Source organism: Lissotriton helveticus, chromosome 3_1 (assembly GCF_964261635.1).
Source record: "Lissotriton helveticus chromosome 3_1, aLisHel1.1, whole genome shotgun sequence".
In the NCBI taxonomy this organism is placed as follows: domain Eukaryota; kingdom Metazoa; phylum Chordata; class Amphibia; order Caudata; family Salamandridae; genus Lissotriton; species Lissotriton helveticus.
Genome location: NC_136061.1, coordinates 1,389,052,699 through 1,389,077,301, shown reverse-complemented (window position 1 = coordinate 1,389,077,301; position 24,603 = coordinate 1,389,052,699). Strand labels below are relative to the sequence as shown.

The 24,603-nt window shown below is 42.8% G+C and overlaps 1 protein-coding gene across 1 annotated transcript in view; it reads right to left on the bottom strand.

Moving 5' to 3' along the window:
* PDIA5 (protein disulfide isomerase family A member 5) overlaps positions 1 to 20,851 on the bottom strand; it is a 1,081,671-nt gene extending 1,060,820 nt beyond the window's left edge. Inside the window, exon 1 of the mRNA XM_078682031.1 lies at positions 20,764 to 20,851. Coding sequence (XP_078538157.1) covers positions 20,764 to 20,829 — 66 coding nt within the window. The 5' untranslated portion in view covers positions 20,830 to 20,851. The remainder of the gene's footprint in view (positions 1 to 20,763) is intronic.
* Positions 20,852 to 24,603: the final 3,752 nt, after the last annotated feature.

Genomic DNA, 24,603 nt, shown 5'->3' with positions numbered 1-24,603 from the left:
AGAAGGCACCAAGAAGGAGAATTTGTGGCAGATAAACTGGAGAGTAAAGCAGTTAAAGAGAGGCAACGAATGGAGTAGTAGACTGGTCTAAGAAATTATAGTAAGGAAACAGTAAACCGTCTACTGGTCCCTAAAGAAACTTGCAAAGATGGGTGGAAGCAAGAAGAAATGCTGCCAGACGTGCGAGCTGGAGAATGCGGACTATGTACATCTCTTTTGGCAGTGTCCAGCTATCCAGTTCTTGTGGCAAGAAGTGGGTGAAGTATTGAATAAAATTTTGGGGGGCAATATTAAGGTAAGCTTATCGCTAGTTATTTTTGGGGTTCTGAATGAGGACAAAACTCCTTTGGGGAAAATTAGATCTTACTTAGTCTTCATACTAACAGCTATTGCACAAAGTGAAATCTGTACGAAATGGGTCTCCGAACTTCCACCTACCTGTGCGGATTGGCTAAGCTTTTCCAGGCATATTGCCAGGCTTGATTGCCAATCTGGCTCATCAAAGAAAGAAAAAACTGTGGGCTCCTTTTTCCATGGTTTTCCCAAACTAACTGAGCACTCGCACTTATAGAAGCCAGTTGGGACCCTAAATTGCAGTTATACTGTAATTAAGTCCAAGGATTAAGACAAAGCCCAACAGGGTGATGAGGATAGTGGGGGTTACTAATTGAACCCTCCTCGATTACTAGTTGAAGAAGTCTGGTTAATGTAGACTTAGATCATGGAGGTTATACGGCGTCCAGTTTCCGGACATTTTCCAGATCATTGCTCCTGCCTTTGTCACATATGAGGACTAAAAAGAAAAAAGTAAACAGTAAACCAAAAACAGAAATGTGCGAGTGAAGCAGAGGCAGATGGGAGCAGTGCGAGAGAGCAGCGACAGACTGGTGCAGGCAACCAAGAGGCTGAATAAGGGAGGAAGCAGCAGTACACTGAAGAAAAGAGACAACAGGGCAGTGGGGAGGTGGAGAAATGGAATGGTAGAATGGGCAGAGAAGAGGTAGAATGGCCTGAAGAGTGGACTGGTAAATAATCAATCACAAAGAGAGACAGGCCAGACAGACATTGGTCACAGGAAAGGGCCAGAGAAGTCGTACCAGTAGATAGGAACGGATGAATTGTGTTTGGAGACAGATGATTGATCAGTTGAGTGGAAGGGATCCAGAGGGGGTTGTGAGAGACGGGGGGGGGGCGGGGTAGGACTGGTTGTGGGGTGATAGTGTAGATCAACAGGAGGTCCTAGTGAAAATAAATGTAAAGGTAAACAGAAGTGCTTAAGAAAGGAAAATGAGGTTCAGTAGGAGGGAAAGTGAGAAAGGACGATGGGGAGAGGAGAGGTAAAAATGGGAGTCGCCGGGAACAGAGGGTGAAATAAAATGAATTGTGGAGAGGCCCAAGAGAGGGGGGCAGCATTAGGTGCGAAGGAGGGTAGAGCAAAGCAGGAAATGGGCATAAAGGAGGAGGAGAAAAGCAGCATAATGTGGTTTGGACAGGAGGAAGGCAGGGTTCCTGTAAGCATGCTAGCGAGGGAGCAAGAGAGGGTGGAATGTAGAGAAAATCAAAAAAACACGGAAATATGAGGGGGCGAGCCACTGGAAGTGAACAGAGTGGGGGGGGGCATTACAGAGAAAATGCGATGGAAGGGTGCGCAGAAAGCGCCCTGGAGCAGCTCCACGGATCCGGACGTCACCGTCAACTGCACAGTGCAGAGATGTATCACCTTATAATGCACTCTAGACATCATGGCGGTGTTACAAGCCCCGCCAGAGATGTCCACCGCCCATTAAAAGCCCAAACGGAGGCATTAGCAAATCATTCATTACATGCCAGCTTCTTTAAAATGCCGACTACAGGAAACGCGTCACAACTCTACTAATTAACAATTGATTGTAGTATGGCCAGCCTCCGTTGCTGACAAAGAATTTCCTGCATGTTCTCAACGTGGGAAATAAATCAGATCTGGGACAATTTGGCACATGTCGTATTAAAATGTATTAATGTATACTTGGTCTGGCTCGGAAGACATGTTTCACTATTTTGCTACTATTGAAGAAATATCTCAGCTACAAAAGTAGGCAACCTGGGGAGTTGTTAGACTTTAGATCAGCCAGCTGTTGTCTAAAAGAGCATACGAGATGGAACCATAAGAAGTTTTTTTTTTTTCCAGTTTTGGTATTTATACACATACATGACATGACATACAGTGAACCGAGGCATCATTCATTCTTAATTGGTTTATTTGAGTTTACTGTCATTGCGGCGGCTACTCCTGACTCGTGTGTGCTGTAGGATTGTAGAGGAATAACCCACAGACACACTGGTTATAACCCACAGACACACTGGTTTACTCTCGAACACCTAAAACAGGAGAACTACGTGGGCAAAAAAAAACATAAATCAGGCCTTAGCTGAAATAAAAAAAAATAAAAAAAAAATCTTAAGTAATGGCTGACTCAAACTCTTTGACTCATAGGTGTAATCATTTCTTGAGATCTCAGTAGTGAATGGTCAGATCCTTAAGAAAAAAATACAGGCTCACCAAGACACAATACAGAATGATTTAACACCACAATAATATGCTATCAAACTCAGCATGCAGGGAAACCTTCCGCAGGTTACAGGAAAACTACATCATGTTTATTTCCACGCTCTGGCAGGCCGAGGGCCAGAACTGCGAAGTGTTGAGCGAGTTATCCATCGCAGCCGGCGCGAGAGCAGCCGAACACTGAAGGCCTCTGGGAATTCTGCTGCTGCGTTAGCTTAAGTCAAGAGATGCAGTCACTCTCTGGTTCAGAAGAGAACTTAAATAAAACATCTTCTCCCGAATACTGCGCCCGCCTCCATTCCAGTCCCATCCATGTGACCCTCTGTAAGCATATTACACTTGCACTCACATAAATCGGATATTCTGTGAATATTTGTCTATGCCTGTACCAAAAAGAACATAATCTGAACAGAATAAAGAAGGGGAGTAGAAGAAGAACTAACCAAAAAAAATCTAAATATTGTAACTGCTTTGTGTGAATATTTTGGTTTTAATTTGTGCTTTTGATTATTCTGATTTCTCTCGTATTCGTGTGTATTAATTGTAAGTGATTTATTGGGCTTACTTTGCCACATTTTTTGTATGTCTATATTCAGGTCTATGCTTGTAAATGTGATATATGTAGATCTACAGTATTGAAAACAAATGTAATTATTGAAATAATTATAGATTAATGCTTTAGCAGGCTGAATCAAACCTTCTGTCTCTTTCAAAATGGATGGCAAATAGCGGGTCCCTAGTTTTCAGTCGTTATTGATCCCCCTCCCAAGTGACTTCAAAGGATCACACCCCGTTTTATTATCAGGTTAAAAGTCATCATGACACACCAAACCAGACTCCAAAGCAACGCCAGAAGTTGGGGAGTAGTGTAATAACTAGGTGTTAAATACTAGAAACAAAGTAACTGTCTGGTCATACCTTTTGGGCAGTTGAACTCTGCAACAGTTACAGTGTCAAGTTTAAAGTTAAATTATACAACAGAAGGTAATCCTGCGTCAGAGGAGGAGTGCACAACTCTCATTAAAAAAAATGTTGTCGCAACCTGCCTTCCACAGTTAGTAACAGGCAAGTTAGGTTGGGTCTTCAATGCAATAATTTATGGAACCAAGTGCTTCTGTAGTGACAAAACCTACAATTAGCAAAATCACAGGAATTGCAAAAGCTCAAGCCGCAATGCACTAAGACTTTGCTGCAAGGCTTAAAGGCTTCTGCCTCTCAAAGTTCCTTGTGCAACCTTTGATGAATAGTAAAGTGTGAAAGCCTTCCCTCCAATCATGATTCAAAATATGAATCAGTGCTTTAACACATACAGACCAAATCCTAGACAGGTTACAGACCCCTGACACTGGTTATAACCCATTTACAAAGTAGAAGCTGGCCCTGTGGGACAGTTTCCACCTTATCAACTGTAGGAAGTGGCCTTCTGGGAAACAGATAGTGGTTCAGGGGACCAGTTCATGCTCCTCCTCACCCCACATATCATTTATTAATTGCTGACTTTGCTATAAAAGCACCATCTGTCCTTCTAAGGGACATGGGCTGCTTTAAAAAATTTCAGCATGCATGAAATTAGATGGCTCAAGCTTTCACACATATTAATAAAGCAGGTGGTTTGGCAACCTGCCCTGAAAGTGCATTTTGCAATGCAACATATTAGCCCATCAGCGGCGTCTCAAAATGAAGGACATGTCGCAAACCAGACAGCGAGCCCAAAAAATACGCTTTGTACAAATACATCATCAGGGCTTTGACACCAAGAGGCCTAGAGTGTTATATGCATATGTTTCTTCTATCCCTTTTCAGTTTTTCTCCTCTGGAGGAGCAGTTTATGTGTTGCACATATGTTGGTCTTTGGCTTTCTCCATGGACCAGAACATATTCCACAGCCTGGATGAAACCTCAGTGTATGGTGATCACAGCAGTCTAGGAATGCTTTGACCATATATCTGTCAGATTTCCCATACCACCAGATTCAAAACTGCCAGTTACAAAAGGGAATTTTTATTAGTCCCGGGTGGAGTGCTTTGTGCCACAAGACTGATCACAGTTACACTGAAGTGCTCTAGTTAAAAAAGTTTAATATTGAAAGGCCTCCAAAAGTGTTTTCTGCCCTGTGTTGGTCATCTTACTATTGTATACAACTAATGATTTATCTCATACTGGCAAATGCAAGCAGCTGCACATACTTCCCACTAGCCAATATTACACATATCTGCCACACAATGACGGCGCTCTTCACGTACACGCAATAAAGAACACATTATATTCAGGACAGAGGTTTGCAAAACAAAGTCCGGCATAGCAAAAAAGATCCACATAATTCTTTCTATTTAAATCTAGATGTGCTCAAGGACGCATCAATCAAATACAATTCACTTCTGATGATGGGCACTTTAGCAATTGTATTACAATTCAATAGAGATTTGTCGTAACAATTGACATCCACTTCAGGAATCCAGTAACAGTTTTTCATGAAAATTGAGTCAAATTGTTACTCGAGGCTTCATAAAATAAGCAATTTCACGAGAATGTCACATAATTTTTTGTGAGGCTTCCTATGTTGTTCTCCTTACAAGCTGGTCTCTCCCGGGTCATCTATAAACCGACTACTTAACACCACAAAACAACTTATCTTTTAATGAATATCATTGCAATAAGGTCTTCTACAACAGGTGACGATCAGAGACAATATGCCTTGAGAAATTTCTCAACACGATGGCATGTTAATCTGAATAACAGTATCATTTAATTTCATTGCATTTATTTACATTAATATGTAGCTAGTCATACCAATTAATTTTATGTGACGAATATAGGAACACTCTTTTTACAAAAGGAGGACAATTTACATCATAAGATGCCTTGCCAGTAACCTTTAAAGGAGGCCAGAAGGAAAACTGATTTTAATTATCTCTGCCATTTAAGTACACAAGGAGCCGATGGGCGAATTATGCTAAATCTGGAACAATTGACTCAAGAGGGAAAATAACAGAAACGAAGGTTCAAGATATTTTAAAATAAATAAATAAAAATCAAACCATGCATTTCTAAGCAGGGAAAGTTAAAATTTTAACAGGAGTCATGTACAAAAGTTCCAGAACACGATACATACAAAATATACACTAATTTGGGGCAGGAGATTCATCTTACCTCTGCTCAAGCCGAAGACGTCTTGCTTGCTGTACCTCAGGGCTTTAAGTGGGATGAAAAAACCGGGGGGTCTCTCAAAGGGGGTGGCCAATATAATTAAGGGCATGGCTTAAAAACACTTAAGCTAAAAATCTGTGCTTAGCATATTGTGCCAGCCCAACGGGTATTGTGCTGCTTCTGTCATTGCATTCAGAGTAACATTATACCTACAACAAGCCAGAACTATTGGCTTTGTCAATGTTTGTTAGTTGCATAAGATAAATAAGCAACAACTACGGCTTCGTTGCATATAAAATTGAAAATGATTCAGTTCTGAAATGATGCGGCTGTGAAAGAACTATAACGAGTCTCCTTGAAGTTAAATCAAAAGCTCTGAAGGGTGGTACTGCTGCAGAGTTACAATTTTTTTGCACCCTGAGGGTGAAGGCAAAAAGGGAGAGCCCGATAGGGACAAGTCACAGCACCGGCAGGACCCAGCCCACTTAAATTCCTGGTGTATCTGATGGCCCTCTTCTGTGTGCTTTTGCCAGAACCCAATGTGTATGTAATCCAAACTCTACTCTTAATGCTGTCTTCGCTCACAGAGAGAAAACACTAATTGATATTCTGATATATTTCTTCCAACCCAAGGGTGAAGTGCTGTTTGTGCTAGTGCAGGCTTAAAAAGGGGTTCAATGTAGAGAGGGCGGTCCATGCATGAAAAGCATGGTTGGGCAGTCATGTAGCTCAAAAGGGGCACCAATTAGAAACAGAATATTTAAGATCTCAATCCCTCACGACATACTACTTAAAACACTAACAGAACCTTGCCACAGCTTGCAAAGATTCATCTCAGCAAAGCTGCTTCACTGTGAGCAATTTCTAAGGTGATTTCTGATCTTTATCTCAATTTTCTGTAAACTGTATTGTATTTCGGTTGCTGAATCTGCATCTCTTGCAAGGATAAGGCTTTGAGCTCGCCCAACCACCAAGACAATATTCAAACGGGACTGGTCCGTTGAGACTAATTGAATTCAGGTGTTATGGCACTTAAGCTAGGTTGCACAGGCCTCTTGTTGCTCTTCCACAAATACCCTACCAGTGACCACCTCATTCATGGCTAACATAGACAAAGATGTGGAGAGTGGGGTTTAGAGCAGGTGACTGGTTGCACACATAGTAAAAACCAAAGTTCAGGAATTGCAAGGTGAGCATTGTGCTTAAGCAGGAGCGGTCAATGAGTGAGGTAATTTTCTGTACATAGCAGGAACAGTTTCTGATGAGGATTGAAGCATTTAATGGGGTGCTCTTAAATCAAAAAGTAAGAAATTCTAAAGAGCCATAAGGAGATGTGTTAGTGAAGTCTTTGAGAATTAGGAAGAGCAGGTGGGACATTGAATGGTACAGTACGGACTATGCGCAAAGCAAATGGTGGGGAAGGCAACATAAACATTTAAACAGCTGGCTTGGCTTTTAAAGAGGGGTCTCCTTTGGACTGATGGATATCCCCCCTATTACCAAAATGTGGAGGTGATGCTCGATCATAGGAGGTTAAGGTTTAGGATTTTGCCAAGTGACCAGAAATAATATTGACAAAGTAGAGGAACAGTAGCCAACCTTGTAGTTTTATAATTACCTGACCCGAGTTTTTAAAGAGTGGAAGTAAAGATAGTGAGAACTTTGCAAATGCAGAGTAAATTAAGATGGCCATCAGTGGTTGTTGAGGCAGAAAAGTCCTCTGCCATGGTAGGAGACATGTACCTCTGCCTTGAGTGCCCACTGTACTATTGTCTGGATCACTAATGCAGATTTTTTGTCATAAGCAAACAAGGATCATGCGTGTGCAGCATGACATAGGTCGGTCTCACAGGTTGCGGTCTTGTTGGAAAGGAAGGGGTGCCCAAAGCGCTGCCCTCATAGTGGTGAAAGGCTACAACCTTTTCCAGGAGTTAAGCAACACAAGCGCGGTGGTGGCAGCATACCGTGTAGTGATCAGTACCTTTTTATCCTGTGTCACTGAAGTGAGGCCTACAGGCTCACTCCCCTTTTTAAAAGATCCGCTGCAGTGTACTTAACTCACCACTGGCTGACATCGGGTTGAAGGGCACGTGTGATCGAAATATGCTGCGTGTTCACACAAAATACACTATACAAGGGTTGGAGTGTGGTACAGTGCATGCATGGTAAATGTGTGTATGCTGGCAGAGTGTTTTTTTTTAGAAAACACTCTGGTACAACACAGAAAGGCTGCAGTACTGAACACTGTGCTCAGATGGAGTGTGTTTTCTGCATGTAGTTATGCTTGTGGTCGCATAATACATGAGGATAACAGTGCTAGTATGCTGTGCAAGTGTGCCTGCACAGGTACATTACATAGAGGACATTTGGTTCCATTTTGGGAAGCACAGGCTGGCCTGGTGGAAAACATGAGGAGTAAAGGAATTCTCCCCCCCCCTCAGGACAGAATTGTAAATTACTGCATTCCTGTAAGCTGGAAGGGACATGAGCGGGAAGATGGGATATCCAAGCTATCACTGTACATTTTAAAGGACTCTTTGATTCTATGATATATCACAAGGAAGAGGCCTGGACACATCTCAATAAGAGAGGGAGATAGGGATGATAAAGAAACCATAAAGTGGGGCTGGGAGCCCAGGATTAACCTTTTGATGCACATATCACTGTGGCTGACATCCAGATGTGAACTCTAGCCACACCCATGAATCTTGTAGTGAGTCAATCAACTTCAGACTAGTGCCTGTTGTGACAAGCATGCTTCAGAAGGATGGCAAATATGTCAATTTCAAAGAAGAAGAACCCAAACACAAAACTTCAAAGACTCAGACACTAAATTACATTTTGAGTCTGGTAAAGGACTAGAAGTAGGGGAGTTTGGGAACACAAACGTTGTCATCTGCTGAGCAGCCAAATTAGTTTTGTGAGGAAAGGAAGCTCTGAATGAATGCTGCACGTGATCAGGACTGTAGGCCCAGGCCTACTAGTCTCACTGCTAAGTGAGGGGACATCACCCAGGGAAACCCAGACCACCTAGGCAGGAGCATCAGCTCCTGCTTGCTCGCCAAGACCAAGACCAGTTTGCCCTGTGAGGAAGAGGAGATCGTATGATTGAGCAAGGTCCAGGATGGAGCTCTATGTTGAGGACTCCCTGTGCGAGGTGTGAGGAATCCGCTCTTGCACCGATAAGGCAGTAGCCCGTGTGCTGGATTGATGCGGCGATCCCATTGTGCCAGGAGGTGGCTCTGTGGACTGAAGCAAGGAGCAAGGTTTTTGTGGAGGGCACCAGGCCTACATGACTTTGTGGTGGGTGGCCCACATGCCAGAAAGGGGACCACTGTGAATATCAATGCCAGGTCAGCGTGACCGGACTTGCAAAGGCCTTGGCTGCGACCCAGTATGCCAGAATAGGTCACTGGAGACGCTGAGGTCAAGGATTCTGGCTGTCACCCGGGACCGTGAAACTGCTGCTGTGACCAAGGCGGGTCCAGCCAGCATTCTGCGAACTACAATAAATGAGGACTGAGGATCAAAGAAAATTGCTGAAGCCCCATTGGAGCAAGGAGATCAACAGTTCCCACCCCTGCAAAGGAAAGTGTGACTTACCAGGCAATCGCCAGAGCAGGAACAAACCTGATCGCTACAACCAGCCAGTAGCATGGCTCGGAGCAGAGAGCCAGTCGGATGCTGCCACATTTGACCGCACACAGCCTGACTTTGTCGAATCAGAGCAGGACTTCACTGCGCTACTGAAGGGTTCCATACCTCAGGAGCAGGTAAGCCATTATTACGCCTTTAGGGCCCAGGGGGCATACTTCAAATCAGTACGGTGGAATAACATTGAACCCGTTGCACTAAACTTAGTGAGACAGGGTGTGGCCTGACAATTACTAGATCCACGACCTCAAGAAGGATTGTATTATTTCTTTTGAATGTCGTTTGTCTTTGCATGTGTAGAATTAGAAATAAAAGACATTTTTATATAAAAGAAGTTTTTGACTGGACATTAGCACCTTGATTTACGAGTTGTGTTCATTGATTTGTATCTGCGCTTCCTTGCGAAGGAGCTTTGACTGCTCATGTGACACTATCTAACAGAGTCATTTGGAGGAGTGCTTGCCCCAGTTGAGCAGAAGCCATAGTATGCCAGTCCCTGGGACATTGGGAGTAAGGCCTCAGCCACCACGGTTGGGCCCAGCAGCTCCTGCTTGCCCTGGGGCCATCTGGAAGGGGTTCTGACAGTGGTGATTAAATGAAAGAAAAAGAGACATATCTTTGTTGGTGTGAACCCCAAAATAATGGGATACAGAACATTGAAGCATTGGCAGAAGGAATGAAAGGCAGTTTTTCATGCTATGGCCAATGTGGAATTGGTGCTCTCAGTTTTGGATGGGTAACAGCATTGAATCATACAATGCCTGATAATTGCAAAAGCAGTCCAATATAGGCCTAAAGGGATAGGAACGAGGAAAGGAAATGCAAATACTTGGATAATGTTGTTGAAGAAGAAGCATAAGGGTGCCAATAAGTAGACTAGGTCACCAAAGAAGGCGGTGAACAGTGAAAAGAGCAGAGGTCCAAGAACAGAGCCATGATGGAGGTCCATATCTAGACAGGTGTTGAGCGACTCCATGAAATGTAAAATAATATATCAGAGCTAAGGGGCAGCCCATTTAACATATATTTATACCCCACAAACGTGTTCTATTGTAATTGCATTTATATAGCGCTTACTACTCCCGACGAGGGGTCAAAGCGCATTTTCGGCTAATTATTGTGGATCATCTGGATTGTGCATAGCACGACCATTCTCTACCTGCATCATACCATTCTACCAAACTTTATGATCATGCAAGACGGGTAATGATTGGAGAGGCTACCAATAAGTCGGTGGTAACTGTGAAGGATTAACGTGCTTTTCATGGCCAAGACTAATCAAGGTTTGCATGTAAAATGGATTTCTCAAACACTTAGCAAATCCATCTTAGATATTACAATGCCAAGAAAGAAGCAATTACTGGAGAAAGCTTGCCATGCCTTAGGTTTGTAGTATGTAGAAAAACACTCAGGAGATGCTGAAGCAATATTTAAAATAATTCAGGTCTGATGAAAATAAAATGGATAATTTTGGCCAACATCGTTATGTTTCAAGCAATTTTACGTGCAATTCACCCAAACAATGCAATCCCTAAAAAAGCAACAAAATAACATTTCATTGAGGGGATAATTTACCTATTTGTTCATAAATGAAGAACAGTTTAAAGAAATTGTTTTCTCAAATGCAACAAGGAAAAGGCAAGACATGCTCCCATGATGTACCAATCAAGTTCTATTTTAACGGAATTGGAGAAATATCATACAAATTGAATACAAGAAACATTGGAGCTCAGTGCTTAAAGGAATCTTGCCGTGCTCAATAAAAGTGAAAGTGTTTAAGAAAACAGAGAGAAAGCATAAGAGCTATAGTACAGAGCGACGAAGAGCATGACTGGGTACACCATGTCTACGCAAACTACACTAATTAATAATTTCCACTACTACTGATGGCGTTTGCTCCCTTTTGTAATCAGAAAGTCGTCTTCTGGTCAAAAAGTAATTAAAGGCAGACACTGCAAGTTTTATTTAAGCTTCCAATTAAAGGGAGTAAAGTTCCAATTGGGGCATGTAGTTCCATAATCATAACAGGAACAACTGAAAGAGTGTCATCTGTTCCCCATGGTTTCACACAAGTCAGTGGAAAGTGCTATAAAAAAGTCCTGACAGTTTTCCAATTTTTTAGGGTCTCGAGGAACAAAACTTTTTCTATTTGTATGAGAAATTCAGGGTGCAAGTTTTTTTCAGGATGGCAAGCTCTGTCTAAGAACACTGGTGCTAATAAGAAGCATGTTGGTGGCAGCATGATAGCATGGGGGATGTTTCTCAGTGGTAGAGAAGGGGTCATTTCAGGTGACAGTACCATACCATGGTGGGTGTTTCTCAGTGGTAGAGAAGGGACTATTTCAGGATGAAAAGGAATTCAATACAAATTACATGCAAAATGGCCTTCAGGAAAAAAATGTCACCCGTGGCAAGATGCACAATAAGGTACATTGGAATGGGCAAGGAATACAAAAATAAATTAACTTTAGTGGCCCAGTTATGTGATTATATAAATCTAGTTTAAAATGTGTAACATGTATTGAAGATTGCGGCACAATCATCTAGAAGTAGTGTACGGATGGAGGTTCATTAAAACATGTTTTTTTTGTTATTTTCTATAGGCAACGTTGGTGGCTTTGCTGCAGATGGTGTCAGGATGTGCGTTAATCAAAGAGGGGTCTATGGACAGCAAAGAATCTACTTAATTTCAGGGAGATGGAGCGGGAGATAGAGATGGAGATGGAGATGGAGATGGAGATGGAGATGGAGATGGAGATGGAGATGGAGATGGAGATGGAGATGGAGATGGAGATGGAGATGGAGATGGAGATGGAGAGAGAGAGGGAGAGAGAGAGGGAGAGAGAGAGAGAGAGGGAGAGAGAGATATTGATTGTGAAGTTATTAGGGCCTGTGACAAGGAGCTGCATAGCAGCCTACAGATAGCACCTTTCTGCATCTATTAGAAATGAGAAAATAGGATTTTGATAGGCCATGGCTCAATGAGTGAATGGGGTTGAACCTGAAGATAAAGGTGGTTCTTGCTATTACTTTGTGATCCAGGGGTGTGGTAAAAGGTGGGATGTGGTAAAAGACCAGATGCATCACAGATTGTGAATAGAATGGTGTGTGTGTTTACCACATATCAAATCATCACTTATGAGACGAAGATGGCTCAAATCAAGTCTTCTGACTTTAGTGTGATAAGCAGGCCTAGAATGAGCATGTGGTTTAATATTAATGCACTTGACACAAATAACAGTAGCTTAATTTTGCTTCCACTGAATTTCAGGAACTCTGGAAAAGCCATGCCACCCATAATGGAAAGCAAGCAGGCTTCTTGAACATGCTAATGTTTTGTTTGAGTGTTGATGGACCGTAGTCTTCAGTATATATCACACATTCTCGATCCGATTTAGGTCGTCCTCTGACTGGGCCACTAGAGAAAAAAAATGGTGCTCTTTTTCTCGTTAGCCACTCCAATGTAGGTTTGATTGCGTGCATCTTGTCTAAGGTGACATTTTCCTCAAGGACTTTTTTGCTCTTTGCTTTACATTCGTTTCCCCCCTAAAACGTACCCCTGATGCTACCTACCAATGAGAAACACCAGTCATAACATTATGCAGCCACCGCGCTTCTAATTAGCACACATTGTTCAATACAGAGGCTTGCCCTGCACAAAAAAACCTTGACCACTGAACTCTTCATACAAATAGAAAAGGTTTTATTCCCCAAAACCCTCGATAATTGGAAAACTGTCAAAACTGCTTAGGCGCGTTCAGCTGACTTGTACGAACCTTTGGAAATAGATGGCACTCTTCCAATTTATTCAATTATTACTTTTATGGATAGGGGACTGTTTGTCCAAGTTTGAACTTTATGCCCTTAATCGGGAGCTTCAGTGAAACTTGGAGCCTCTGCCTTTAATTACTTCTGGTTTAGATGATGGCCCTCTAGATACAGAGGGGTCCTAACACTAATAGGCACAGTTTGGCTAATATGCATAGAAATGATTAATTAGTATAGATTGTGTAGGCAGGCTTAATCATCCAAGCTCGCCTACACTGTGTACTTTGCGTTTGCATGTTTAAAGCATTTCAGTTTATTGAGCACTGCGTTATACACCTTTAAGCTCTGATCACCATTTTTTCCAAACAACATGATACTTCTCCAGCTCTTTCTCAATAGAACCCAATTGCTACATCAAAGTAGCACGTCTTGACCTTTCCTTGTTCTCTGAGAAAATAATTTCTTAATAATAATGAAATAAGTAAATGATCTCTAACTGATCTGTTGACTTTATTAGGGGTAGCATTCTTTTGGTAATGTACAGCGTTACATTTGCCTCAAACAGAACACTTCGCGCTTTGACTAAAAGATTCCATTTTATTTTCGCCAGACAAGAAGTCCATTGGACACTTTGCTACAGAATCGCCTTAGTGTTCATCGGCATACTACAAATCTAGTTCAAGGCTTGAGTAATGGTTTCTTTTCTGGCACTATACCATATAGGATGGATTAGTGGAGTGCTTGACACATTGTCTCATGCACACTTTCACCAGCCTTGGACATTAAAGCCTGTAGCTCTTTCAAAGTTGCCACTGGTGTGTGGTAGCCGCTCTCAACTTTTCCCTTCTTGCACGATCAAGTGTGGATGAATGTCATCCGTATACGAGTGGTGGGAAAAACATTTTCATTGGCTAGAGCTTAGTGTCTAGGAGTTCACAAAGCACAACCCAAGAGGTATACCTTCTTGAGTGCCTACTTTACCAGCCGTCATAGAACAGGAAATGTAATCGGGTAAATAAAGCGACATAAAAATGATCAACAAACAATGTGTAGTCAACAGCATGGGGTGTTCTGCAGAGATACTATGGGGTTGTAACTTACAATAGTTTTATGACTGCAGGTAAAGTAGAGGGTGTTCTGAACCGAATTTCTAGCTGCTCTAGCGTTGTAGATATCGTAGTGGCTCGTCAACATCGATCAAAGCAATAGTAGATCACTTGTTTGCGACGAGTATCAGACTCAACAATGTATCCCGTTTAGAAAATGTGTATTAACGTTGTTAAAGCAGGGCAGCGCGTGATGGCGAGGATATTTCATACGCCCCAGATTAACACGTTTAGAACAATTCCTTTGAGCATTTTGCTGACAATACACGACTTAAAGAGAATGCAGGATAGGTTTCTGCTGTGCCCTTTGCACTTTAGGTTTGCTATGTACAGGTATTTTCCCCAGAGGTTTTTGCCTTGATCTAGCTGTGTGTTTTGAAATCCTTTTAAGGGATGTGGCAGTGTGTACAAAAGTGACCATGCTCTCCAGTAGATGCAAGGTGGGACTGACTTAGAGTTCAACAGATAAGTAAAAGCATATGACTAGAGTGCTGAATCTGGAGTGAATTCAGTTTTCACTGCAGATTGTGCAATGCTTAAGAAAGGATGAAAGAATCCCAGATCCAAATTATAGGATAAAGATTCAAGCTTGTGCTCGAAGTCAGATGCAAGGAAGTTTAAGAACAAGGAACCCGAAAGGAATGATCTGTAATATGCAGATTTTCACTATATTTACTAAAATAATGTGTGTATCATAGTAAGAAACATCTGATTAAAAGTAAACTGTAATCTATTTCTAGTACATATGTTAACGTCTGCAAAGATCTGAAAGCATTAACGCAGTTATATATACCCTGATGATAGTGCTAAAACAGCAACGAAAGGTAAGGCACGAGTTCCTATTTAAAGATGTGCATAAATTAAGCCTGCCGTGTGCGCTGCCAGTACAAGATAAAAAAGCCATGGTAACTGCAAATTGGGAAGAACACAGATATAACAAGTACACTTTGGACATGTTAAAATCAGAGGAATATGGTGCAAATTACATTTGCACCGGGGAGTTTATATGCTTGATTAGGTGCACAGGCCTAAATGACCTTCTTACTGTTGTTTCCCACTACTAAATTTGACAAGCTGAGAAAAAGCCCCGAAGAGCTCAAGAAAGTGCACTGTGTATATATAGTTTGGCCTCTCATGGTTACAAACTATTAACCAGTCAGAGGAAGAACCTTAATTCACTGGCTGGTTTTCAGCTAAAACCACTTTGCAAACAAGTTTGCTTTTTCAGTTATTTGTAAAGGATTTCAAATTTCAGCGGAGACCTGTTGACATTTCTAGCCAGGACGGGATATCAAACTGATAGCATGGGGCCCAATTGGCAACTAAATGTCCCTGCTCCGTTTCCACCAGGATGTCGTAGCCCAACACGATGTTTAGCACTGCTATGGGGCGACTTACCACAGCTGTGGGACAAATATTTTGCCCTGGTCCTTCTATTTGCCTGACAGGAGAGTGAAAAAGATCGCATACATTTCTGCAGTGCTCCATAAGGCTGAAATCCTACATGGCCACTTAACGAGTGCTGTGCTGCCTACAACAGCAGGAAAATCAGTCTGCCAAACCGCAAGGCCCAATGAGCACAAAGAGCAAGCGCAAAACCATTGGCAGGTCTTCCAAGATGCTGTTGTGCTCCTTGGAGTATGGGGCTATAATACCTGCAATGACCCCCCTCGCCTGACCCCAAGGCAAAGACAAGTCAAAACTGAGAAAAGGGCTTGTGGGCCATCATGTCACGAATCAGCAGCCATTGGAAAGGAATCAAAACTAACCACAAACATGGGCAGCTCCTCCTCAAGAGCAGAGGAGTGTCCCCAAGCCTGCTGCCAGCGCAGCAGGCAAACACAAATAAATAAAATAGCATGTCAATGCCATTTTATTTATTTGCCACAGCACCGGCTCGCGCTGGTCACAGCTCGAGGGTGAGGCTGAATCCTGCAAATGCAGGATGATAGCACTGGTCTACAGTGCCCATGATGGATTGGCCGGCCATCTTGCGTCGGCCAACCCAACATGCACAGTGTAGAGCCAGCATTCCAAAGGCTGTGAAACAGGCTGGAGATTGCTGCTACAGGCCCCCCAACCTCAAAATGAGCAATGTGTTAGCCCACTTCAACCAATCCTGGAGCTACTTTCATGCTGATGAGAGAAGCTCCAGGATTGGTTGGATCGCATTCCACGGAGTAGGAAAGGAAGTCCTTCCCTGCTCGTGGACAACCAGGATCCGATTCCCGGCAGAGAAGTGCTGCATCGGTCATGCTCCCGCTCCTTATTGTGAATTGTGCACTACAGCGCCCCACCATAATTTTTTTATGTTAGCCACCAATGACCACGAGCTACTAACTATCATAGGGCTTGCACATAATTAATATGAGCACTGTTAAACGATTAATACATATTAGTTACATTTCTCAGTGTTAAATAAAACTTACATCAGCTCGGGGATAGAAGTACAAAATATATTCCTAGATATTATAAAAAAGTGTATATTTGTAATAATCCGAGGCAGTTTCAGTCAAAACCGAAAGTAGCAGACTCCTTTTTGCTCCTCTCCCAGTTAGGACAACTTGTGACAAACTGCATTCAGCTTGACAGGCTACGTCCATCCACTTGCCTTCCTACCTCATCTCCATAAATGCAACAAATTAACTTCTTCAGCCAACACCATTTTTAGGTCTAGTCTGTGCAACACAAGTGCTGCTGCGAGGCATGCAGTATTGGAGTATGGCTTTGAAGCCCCGCCGACTCTCCGCCCATATTTTAAATTGGCTTGTGTCATTGCTCTTCATAAACGCTGACTTCCGAGTCGTTATTAGGCTTGTTAGTCCATCCTTGGTACAGCCTTGTCTGCATTTGTTACCTCCCATAACGACTGGACCTTTTGCTTCTCTTGTTACTTGGTCTGCTTTATCTGGGCTGTGAGCACTATTTTGTTTAACAATGTGCCCCTATGCCACCCACTACGTTGTAGCACACCTCCCGCTTTTATCTTATTTACTAATGGCGGTCTGCTTTAACTACAGCGGCCGCATTTTCAAAATTTATTTCAGCAGCGCGGTCGCTTTAAGTATAGCTGCCATGATTACTTTCTTTTTTTGTTTACTAGCACCCATGCGGCCCTTTCACATTCATGCAGGCCGTGCCCCTTTCTTTAGACAAGCCCCATCTAAAGAAAGGTGTGCGGTCGCTATTAATGTGAAAGCGCCCCATGCCACGTTTTCGCTTTAATGTCGCCTATGCCCCTTTCTTTAAACACAGATTGCCTAGAGTAAGGGGCGTAGCCTCCATGAATGTGAAAGTGCCGCATGGGCGCTAGTAATTTGCAATGCAATAGGTCTCGTTTTTGCAATAGTTTAAGCCAATGCATTGCCAATAGCTCAAACTCTTGTAAATGCGAGACCTACTGCATTGCAAATGCTTGTTCTCTATGGTACCTCACCAGCCGGACTAGAGTTTTTCATCACAACGGCTGCTCAAACAACAACGTAGTAACCATGAACAGAGAAAAAGATCATGAACAGTGTCCAGTTATATCTTTTGATGGGGAAATCCTAAACTGTCATATGTAAGCTTGGCAACCGGTACAAGGAGTGCGACCTATAAAACAAAATGGCGAGCGATTTTGCAAAATCTGAAATTTGTGGATTGCTCTTAAGAACGTTTGTGGCAGACGTGCATTCTGTTAGCTAAACTACACTTTGAGGTCAGAAAACACTGCAAGGTCAATTTAAGAAATTGCATTGTGGGCCGGCTCATTTAGGTTTTCTGAAGAAAACTACTGGAAACAAATGCAGGCTTTTGTGAGCTTAATGCATAATGTCATGTATACACATAGAAGTATACTTTAAGTATTATGTGGCTTTTTAGGCAAGTACCCAAAAACCGGAAAAACAGATATTACTGCTCCAAGTACAACATTCCAAAGACTACATTCCGTTGAGCAGAAAAGGACTGCCTATAAGGGGTTTGGGGGCATATGTGTTGTGTAAAGTTGTGTAGGTGTTTGAAGTTCACAACAGCCATTGAGTAGATCAACCAACCACATAATTTTCAATCTGAACCCCTCTCCACCATGACCCCACAACTTACTATCTGCACTGAAATTTCGAACATGGCTACAGCTTCACTGCACTAGTGGCAAGCCTCAACGACGTGAAAAAGTGTACCGAACAGGGTTCACGCTGAACGGGAAAAGAATTCCTCAAGTAAAAATTAAAGGTGTGTCCCCCACTTCCTGATAAACAGGTTTACGTGGCCACCTTTTATTTGCAGGAACACGTGGCCATCATAGAATACGCGATCAGAACGCCCAAGGATACATCATTTCTATCGAAGATATTTTTGTATTATTTTTCTTACAAAAAAAGCTATACACTTCACCGTTGAGCCGAAAATCGGAGGTGACCCGAACACAGCAAAAGAAACGTGCTCCTTTTTGTTTCTCTCCCATACAGGGAGTATTGAAACCATGCATTGTCACTACCAGCCCCAAATTAGATTGTTGCAAGGCAGGGGAAATGCTTTGAAACCTTGTAGCAAGATGCACCAGGCAAGATAACAATGCTGGAAAATAAAACAATACACAGTGCAGTTGTATTTACAGGGCAAGGGTCAGTGCTCGGACAGTGATTGAGTTGAACACACAGCAAGACATTCTCCCGCACGTGCCTCACTCTCTCCCGTAAAATATTCAAGATTGTACCGTTTTGTATTTATTAAGTAACTCAAAAATAACCAAACTACAGAATGATCCATTCAATACTCAGGCGGATCTCGCGAGCAAAGTTTAGTAAGGCGTTGTCCATTTAAATGCAGTGATACGGACAGACCCGGCATGCGTAATATATACAGTGTGAAAGTACACAGAAAACGCACTATTGCTTTTGAAAAGTCATAATTCCTACGCAAGTACACAGACGTACCTGTCTATTTTCACCCCAAAATATCATTTCACGGTCTTGCCACCTCTCTCTCCCCCCCCCTCCCCGTCATAACAAAAGTGCACTCTCAATTAAATTCAGGAGAAAAACGTGAAATATATGTCCAGTCAGAGCTGTAACAAAGCACGTGCGTCTGAATGTTTCCTTGTTGCCAAGCTTGGAGGTATGCATTAAACCGGCTACAACAATGTCACGTTTTAAAGGAGCCGCCACTCGCCCACATACGGATTCATAAAAATACTAGACCCAAAATGACCACCAGAAACAGCTCATCAATTAACAGACGGTAGGAAAGGTCGATAGTCAGTTACACACTCCGAAATTTTCATACAGAACTAAACATAGCCGACTCCATCACTGTATACCACCGTGCCACTGAGTAGCTCAGACTATTAACTCTGCATTCTTTTGGTTAGTGAAATGCACTAGAGTAGCACAACCTATCTGATAATCCGAATTGGGCACAAAGCAGAAATAAAAAAATCTCAGGGAATGTGCACTAAAAGGCAGACACCAATCAATGGGCATCTCAAAAAAGTGCTATGCATACCAATAGAGCGCTCAGGAAGTGTACACTTTTCGTCAACAGGGACTCTGAAGCTGAACCTACGTGCTGCGCCTTGAGTGATTCATGTGCAACACCGCTACTAGTGGGAAGTTAGGACGCCTACTGTTATCAGTAAACTCAAAAAAATGAATGCCTGTTGCAAATGCGAAGAGAAAGTGTGCACTGCATGGCCGAGCTTTATGGGAATACAAACATTAGTATTGAATGCTTTCCAACTGGGATCTTGGAAATAAAACACTGTTTTGACTGCTACAAAAGGGAAGTTAGGGAATGATGTACTGCACATCTGCTGTCCCCGAGAAACAGGAGAGCTGCACTGAAGATAAAATGTCCTCTGCTTGGCTTCACCTCCTGTAGATACTGGAATGCACAGTAACAATACAATGTAGCCCGGCTCCAACAGGAAGATCCGAGCGGATTTGATGTTGTGACAGGATGGCGCAAGAGTTGTTTAATAAATTAACCGATTGCACGCTCCTGGTTATCTCAGGAACCGACGCTGTACCACTGCAGTTCTAGTTAAAGCCCAGAAATTGTGCAGTGCCAGTGACCACACCAAGAAACTCCGAAGTGTGCTCTGCAGAGCTGCCCTGCCACACTACCCCCCGCAGTCAGATGCTGAGGGTTGTTCACAGAGCGGATCAAGAAGTGTTCCCTGAAAGCCTGGGGCTAACTGGAGAACTGACTACACTCCCACGGCCACTGGGAAGCTTCGTACAGCCTAAATGCAATCTGCTTCTGGAAAACTTAACTAGTCAATCGTTAATATAAACTACGGAACACTGCTTCAATTACTGAAGCAACCATTATGATGCCGAACGATCTGACACGAACCCTTGCAAGCACACGTGAGGCAACTTTCACGTCCTGGGCAGGGCAGGGTGCTCTTTTCCTCTTCGAGACTGTCAGCCAAGCCCATCCTTGAAAGCTTCTCCCCCTGCTAGCAGCACAGGCTGCAAACACTGACACTCATAAACCCTCCCACCAACCACAGCAGCTAAACGCTATAAGGTGGGCGACAGACAAGAGAGTACTCACGAGCAACACGAGCAGCAGCATTGTCGCCTTACAGCACTCACTCCAGCAGTGCCTGAAAGGAGCCATAATGCTGCTGCCACGTCTGAGCACGCATGCGCACTCTCGCAGAGAGCGGCGGTTGAATAGGCGTGCCCCGTTGCATGCAGTGAATCGTAGTTCTCTTCCGGAATACATCGCTTCGATACATAGGCTTGGGCGGGCAGAGGAACTACCGGAATTAAGCTGTGCACCGTGATAGGTTTTGTGAAAGGGAGGGAAAATAACCGTGCCATGTTTTTTTGCTTGCAGCGTGGTCGAAGTGTGAACGTCTATAATAAAGTTATCAAATACAATTCCAATTAAATCTATGTTTCATTCGGAGGCGTTTCCAACCGTAACCACCCCTTCGAATAAAATGGGCAGATTTCATTTTTTTTCTAAATCCTGATAAAAAAAAATCTAGTGTATATGCTTTATACCATGTACTTGGACAATAGCTGCTTGAGACGTAAGAAGCACACCGGTCACGTCATTTTTTTGTAGTTCAAATAAGAAACACATGAAGAGTATGTTTAAACTTTTTATAGAGGTATACATGTAGTTATTCAAATCTGTATACTGCCAACTATATTCCCTATCTGTAGAATATAAGCACCCAGGATATCTCTCTAGTGGTTAAAATGTCAAACGGTTTAAGTAGTGATTTTTTGGATTGATTACTAAATTTACTATAAGCAGTATGATTCAATACAATAAAATAAACACATCAGCAAGTACATATAAATTCAGTAAAAAAAATAACACTTAAAGCGAATACTAAAGAAAAAAATACAATGAAAACCACTAGTCTTGAATTACAGTGCTGATTGGTTAAACGGGAAAAGGCAAGGAAATGCTACAGGCAGTGTTTAAACTCGGTCTGTGGGTGGGGCTTGGGGCTGTGGCAGATTAAATATCAAAGCAACTTACTTAGCATTAAAACAAGTGAAGATGTTACTCCATAGCTGTTATTACGCTACAAATTAGAAAGCACTAACGAGCCAGTGGATGCCAGTGGGGCCCACAGGCACTCATTATTAGGGACCAACATTTAGTTTTCCTCATCAGACATTGATTGCGAGTAAGTGAGGGAAAAATACACAAAGGGGAAAGAAATAGGAGAAGAAAGACAAAAAAAGGTGCAAAGGGAGAAAGATGGAACCTGCACTAGTGAGATTAAAGGACAGGGAGAATCTAACAGTAGCTGGAAGAGTCATGAGGTAGATTCAAGCCTATGCAGCCTTGGTATTCGGCGTTCCGGCATTTACATGAACCAGCCATAGGTTCCAGTGCAGAGTCCATCACCACCCCCTTTTCTGAATCGTTTTGGCCACTATAGGAGTGGCAGGGTATGCTCAGATGTGAGTCCCTTGCTCACTGCACCATCAGGATTCAAGCAAGCCGGGCCAAAGACGGCTGTAATGCCAGAAACCGGTCCCCGGAAGCTTGTTTCCTTTCCAGTAAAGAATTGGCTTGGTAGTTTGGTCTGCCCTGTTCCCATGATGCACTGGGCCAGGGTCAGACTAATTTGCATATAGCCAGGTTCTGAGCTGGGATGGTGCAGTGAGCTAAAAAACGGTGATGGATCAAGCCCTGATCTTTTGACTGGGTATGAGTGTTATGTTTAACTCAGATGCTCTGTCCATCACCACCCCCTTTTCTGAATCGTTTTGGCCACTATAGGAGTGGCAGGGTATGCTCAGATGTGAGTCCCTTGCTCACTGCACCATCAGGATTCAAGCAAGCCGGGCCGAAGACGGCTGTAATGCCAGAAACCGGTCCCCGGAAGCTTGTTTCCTTTCCAGTAAAGAATTCGTTTGGTAGTTTGGTAATCCCTGTTCCCATGATGCACTGGGCCAGGGTCAGACTAATTTGCATATAGCCAGGTTCTGAGCTGGGATGGTGCAGTGAGCTAAAAAACGGTGATGGATCAAGCCCTGATCTTTTGACTGGGTATGAGTGTTCTGTTTAACTCAGATGCTCTGTCCATCACCACCCCATTTTCTGAATCGTTTTGGCCACTATAGGAGTGGCAGGGTATGCTCAGATGTGAGTCCCTTGCTCACTGCACCATCAGGATTCAAGCAAGCCGGGCCGAAGACGGCTGTAATGCCAGAAACCGGTCCCCGGAAGCTTGTTTCCTTTCCAGTAAAGAATTGGCTTGGTAGTTTGGTCTGCCCTGTTCCCATGATGCACTGGGCCAGGGTCAGACTAATTTGCATATAGCCAGGTTCTGAGCTGGGATGGTGCAGTGAGCTAAAAAACGGTGATGGATCAAGCCCTGATCTTTTGACTGGGTATGAGTGTTCTGTTTAACTCAGATGCTCTGTCCATCACCACCCCCTTTTCTGAATCATTGAGTTTTGGGCACTTGCAATCATTCTATTACAAATTAAGCACTGATAGGTGAAGCTGAATCCTGACTTGAGAGGTGGCTTGTCTCAATGACAGGAGCTTCAATATTAGTTTTATTGCCAAAATGTCTAAGAACTCTACGCGCAAACAACATAGCCCCATATTAAGTAATTAAATGTATCTTCACCTTAAAACTGTTTCAAATTCCGTTATGGCTCTTCCATCACATATACATTTAATTTAGCATAATCACAATGTTCCTTTTAAGCACTGAGTTTTTATATTTTTTATATGAGCATTCCAATTGAGAAAGGTGTTCGATATTCCCACCAAAAAGCAGCATTGATTAACTACCCTAAGGACAACAGGTATCAATTGTCCCCCGGCAAGTCGATTTAGTTAAATGAAAGACAGGCATAATCTTGGTTTTCATCCTATTTATAGTTCGCCTATTGGAATAATTGAACAGGTCTAGTCTAACAACCATTGTAGGTAGACTGGTCTATGTGAGAACCGAGACAGGGGTATGTCACTGTTACAACGCAACTTTTACGTCGGAATGCTGTTACAACGCAGCTTTTACAACGCTGGTTCCATTACATCGGATGCCATTACAACGCAGGATATTACATAGCAGATGCTATTACAACGCATACCATTACATCGTAAGTATTGGTAAGTATATAATGTTTTTTTTATTTTTTTTAATATTATATAATTAATTTAATCATTATTAATTTTAAATAAATTAATATATTTATATTTTTTAATATTATAAATTATATATATTAATTTAAGTAATTTTTTAAATAAGTATGAGTATAGGAGTATATGTTTTGGGGTACTGAGGTATATGTTTTGGGGTGTTTGGGTATTTTTAGGTTTTAGAGCAGGGTTTGGGTTTTGGGGTACAGGGGTGTTTTTAGGTTTTAGGGCTGGGTTTGGGTTTTGAGGTACAGGGGTGTTTTTAGGGCAGGTTTTGGGTTTTGGGTTTTGGGGTACAGGGGTGTTTTTAGGTTTTAGGGCTGGGTTTGGGTTTTGGGGTACAGGGGTGTTTTTAGGTTTTAGGGCAGGGTTTGGGTTTTGGGATACAGGGGTGTTTTTAGGTTTTAGGGCAGGGTTTGGGTTTTGGGGTACAGGGGTGTTTTTAGGTTTCAGGGCAGGGTTTGGGTTTTGGGGTACAGGGGTGTTTTTAGGTTTCAGGGCAGGGTTTGGGTTTTGGGGTACAGGGGTGTTTTTAGGTTTCAGGGTAGGGTTTGGGTTTTGGGGTACAGGGGTGTTTTTAGGTTTCAGGGTAGGGTTTGGGTTTTGGGGTACAGGGGTGTTTTTAGGTTTCAGGGTAGGGTTTGGGTTTTGGGGTACAGGGGTGTTTTTAGGTTTCAGGGTAGGGTTTGGGTTTTGGGGTACAGGGGTGTTTTTAGGTTTCAGGGCAGGGTTTGGGTTTTGGGGTACAGGGGTGTTTTTAGG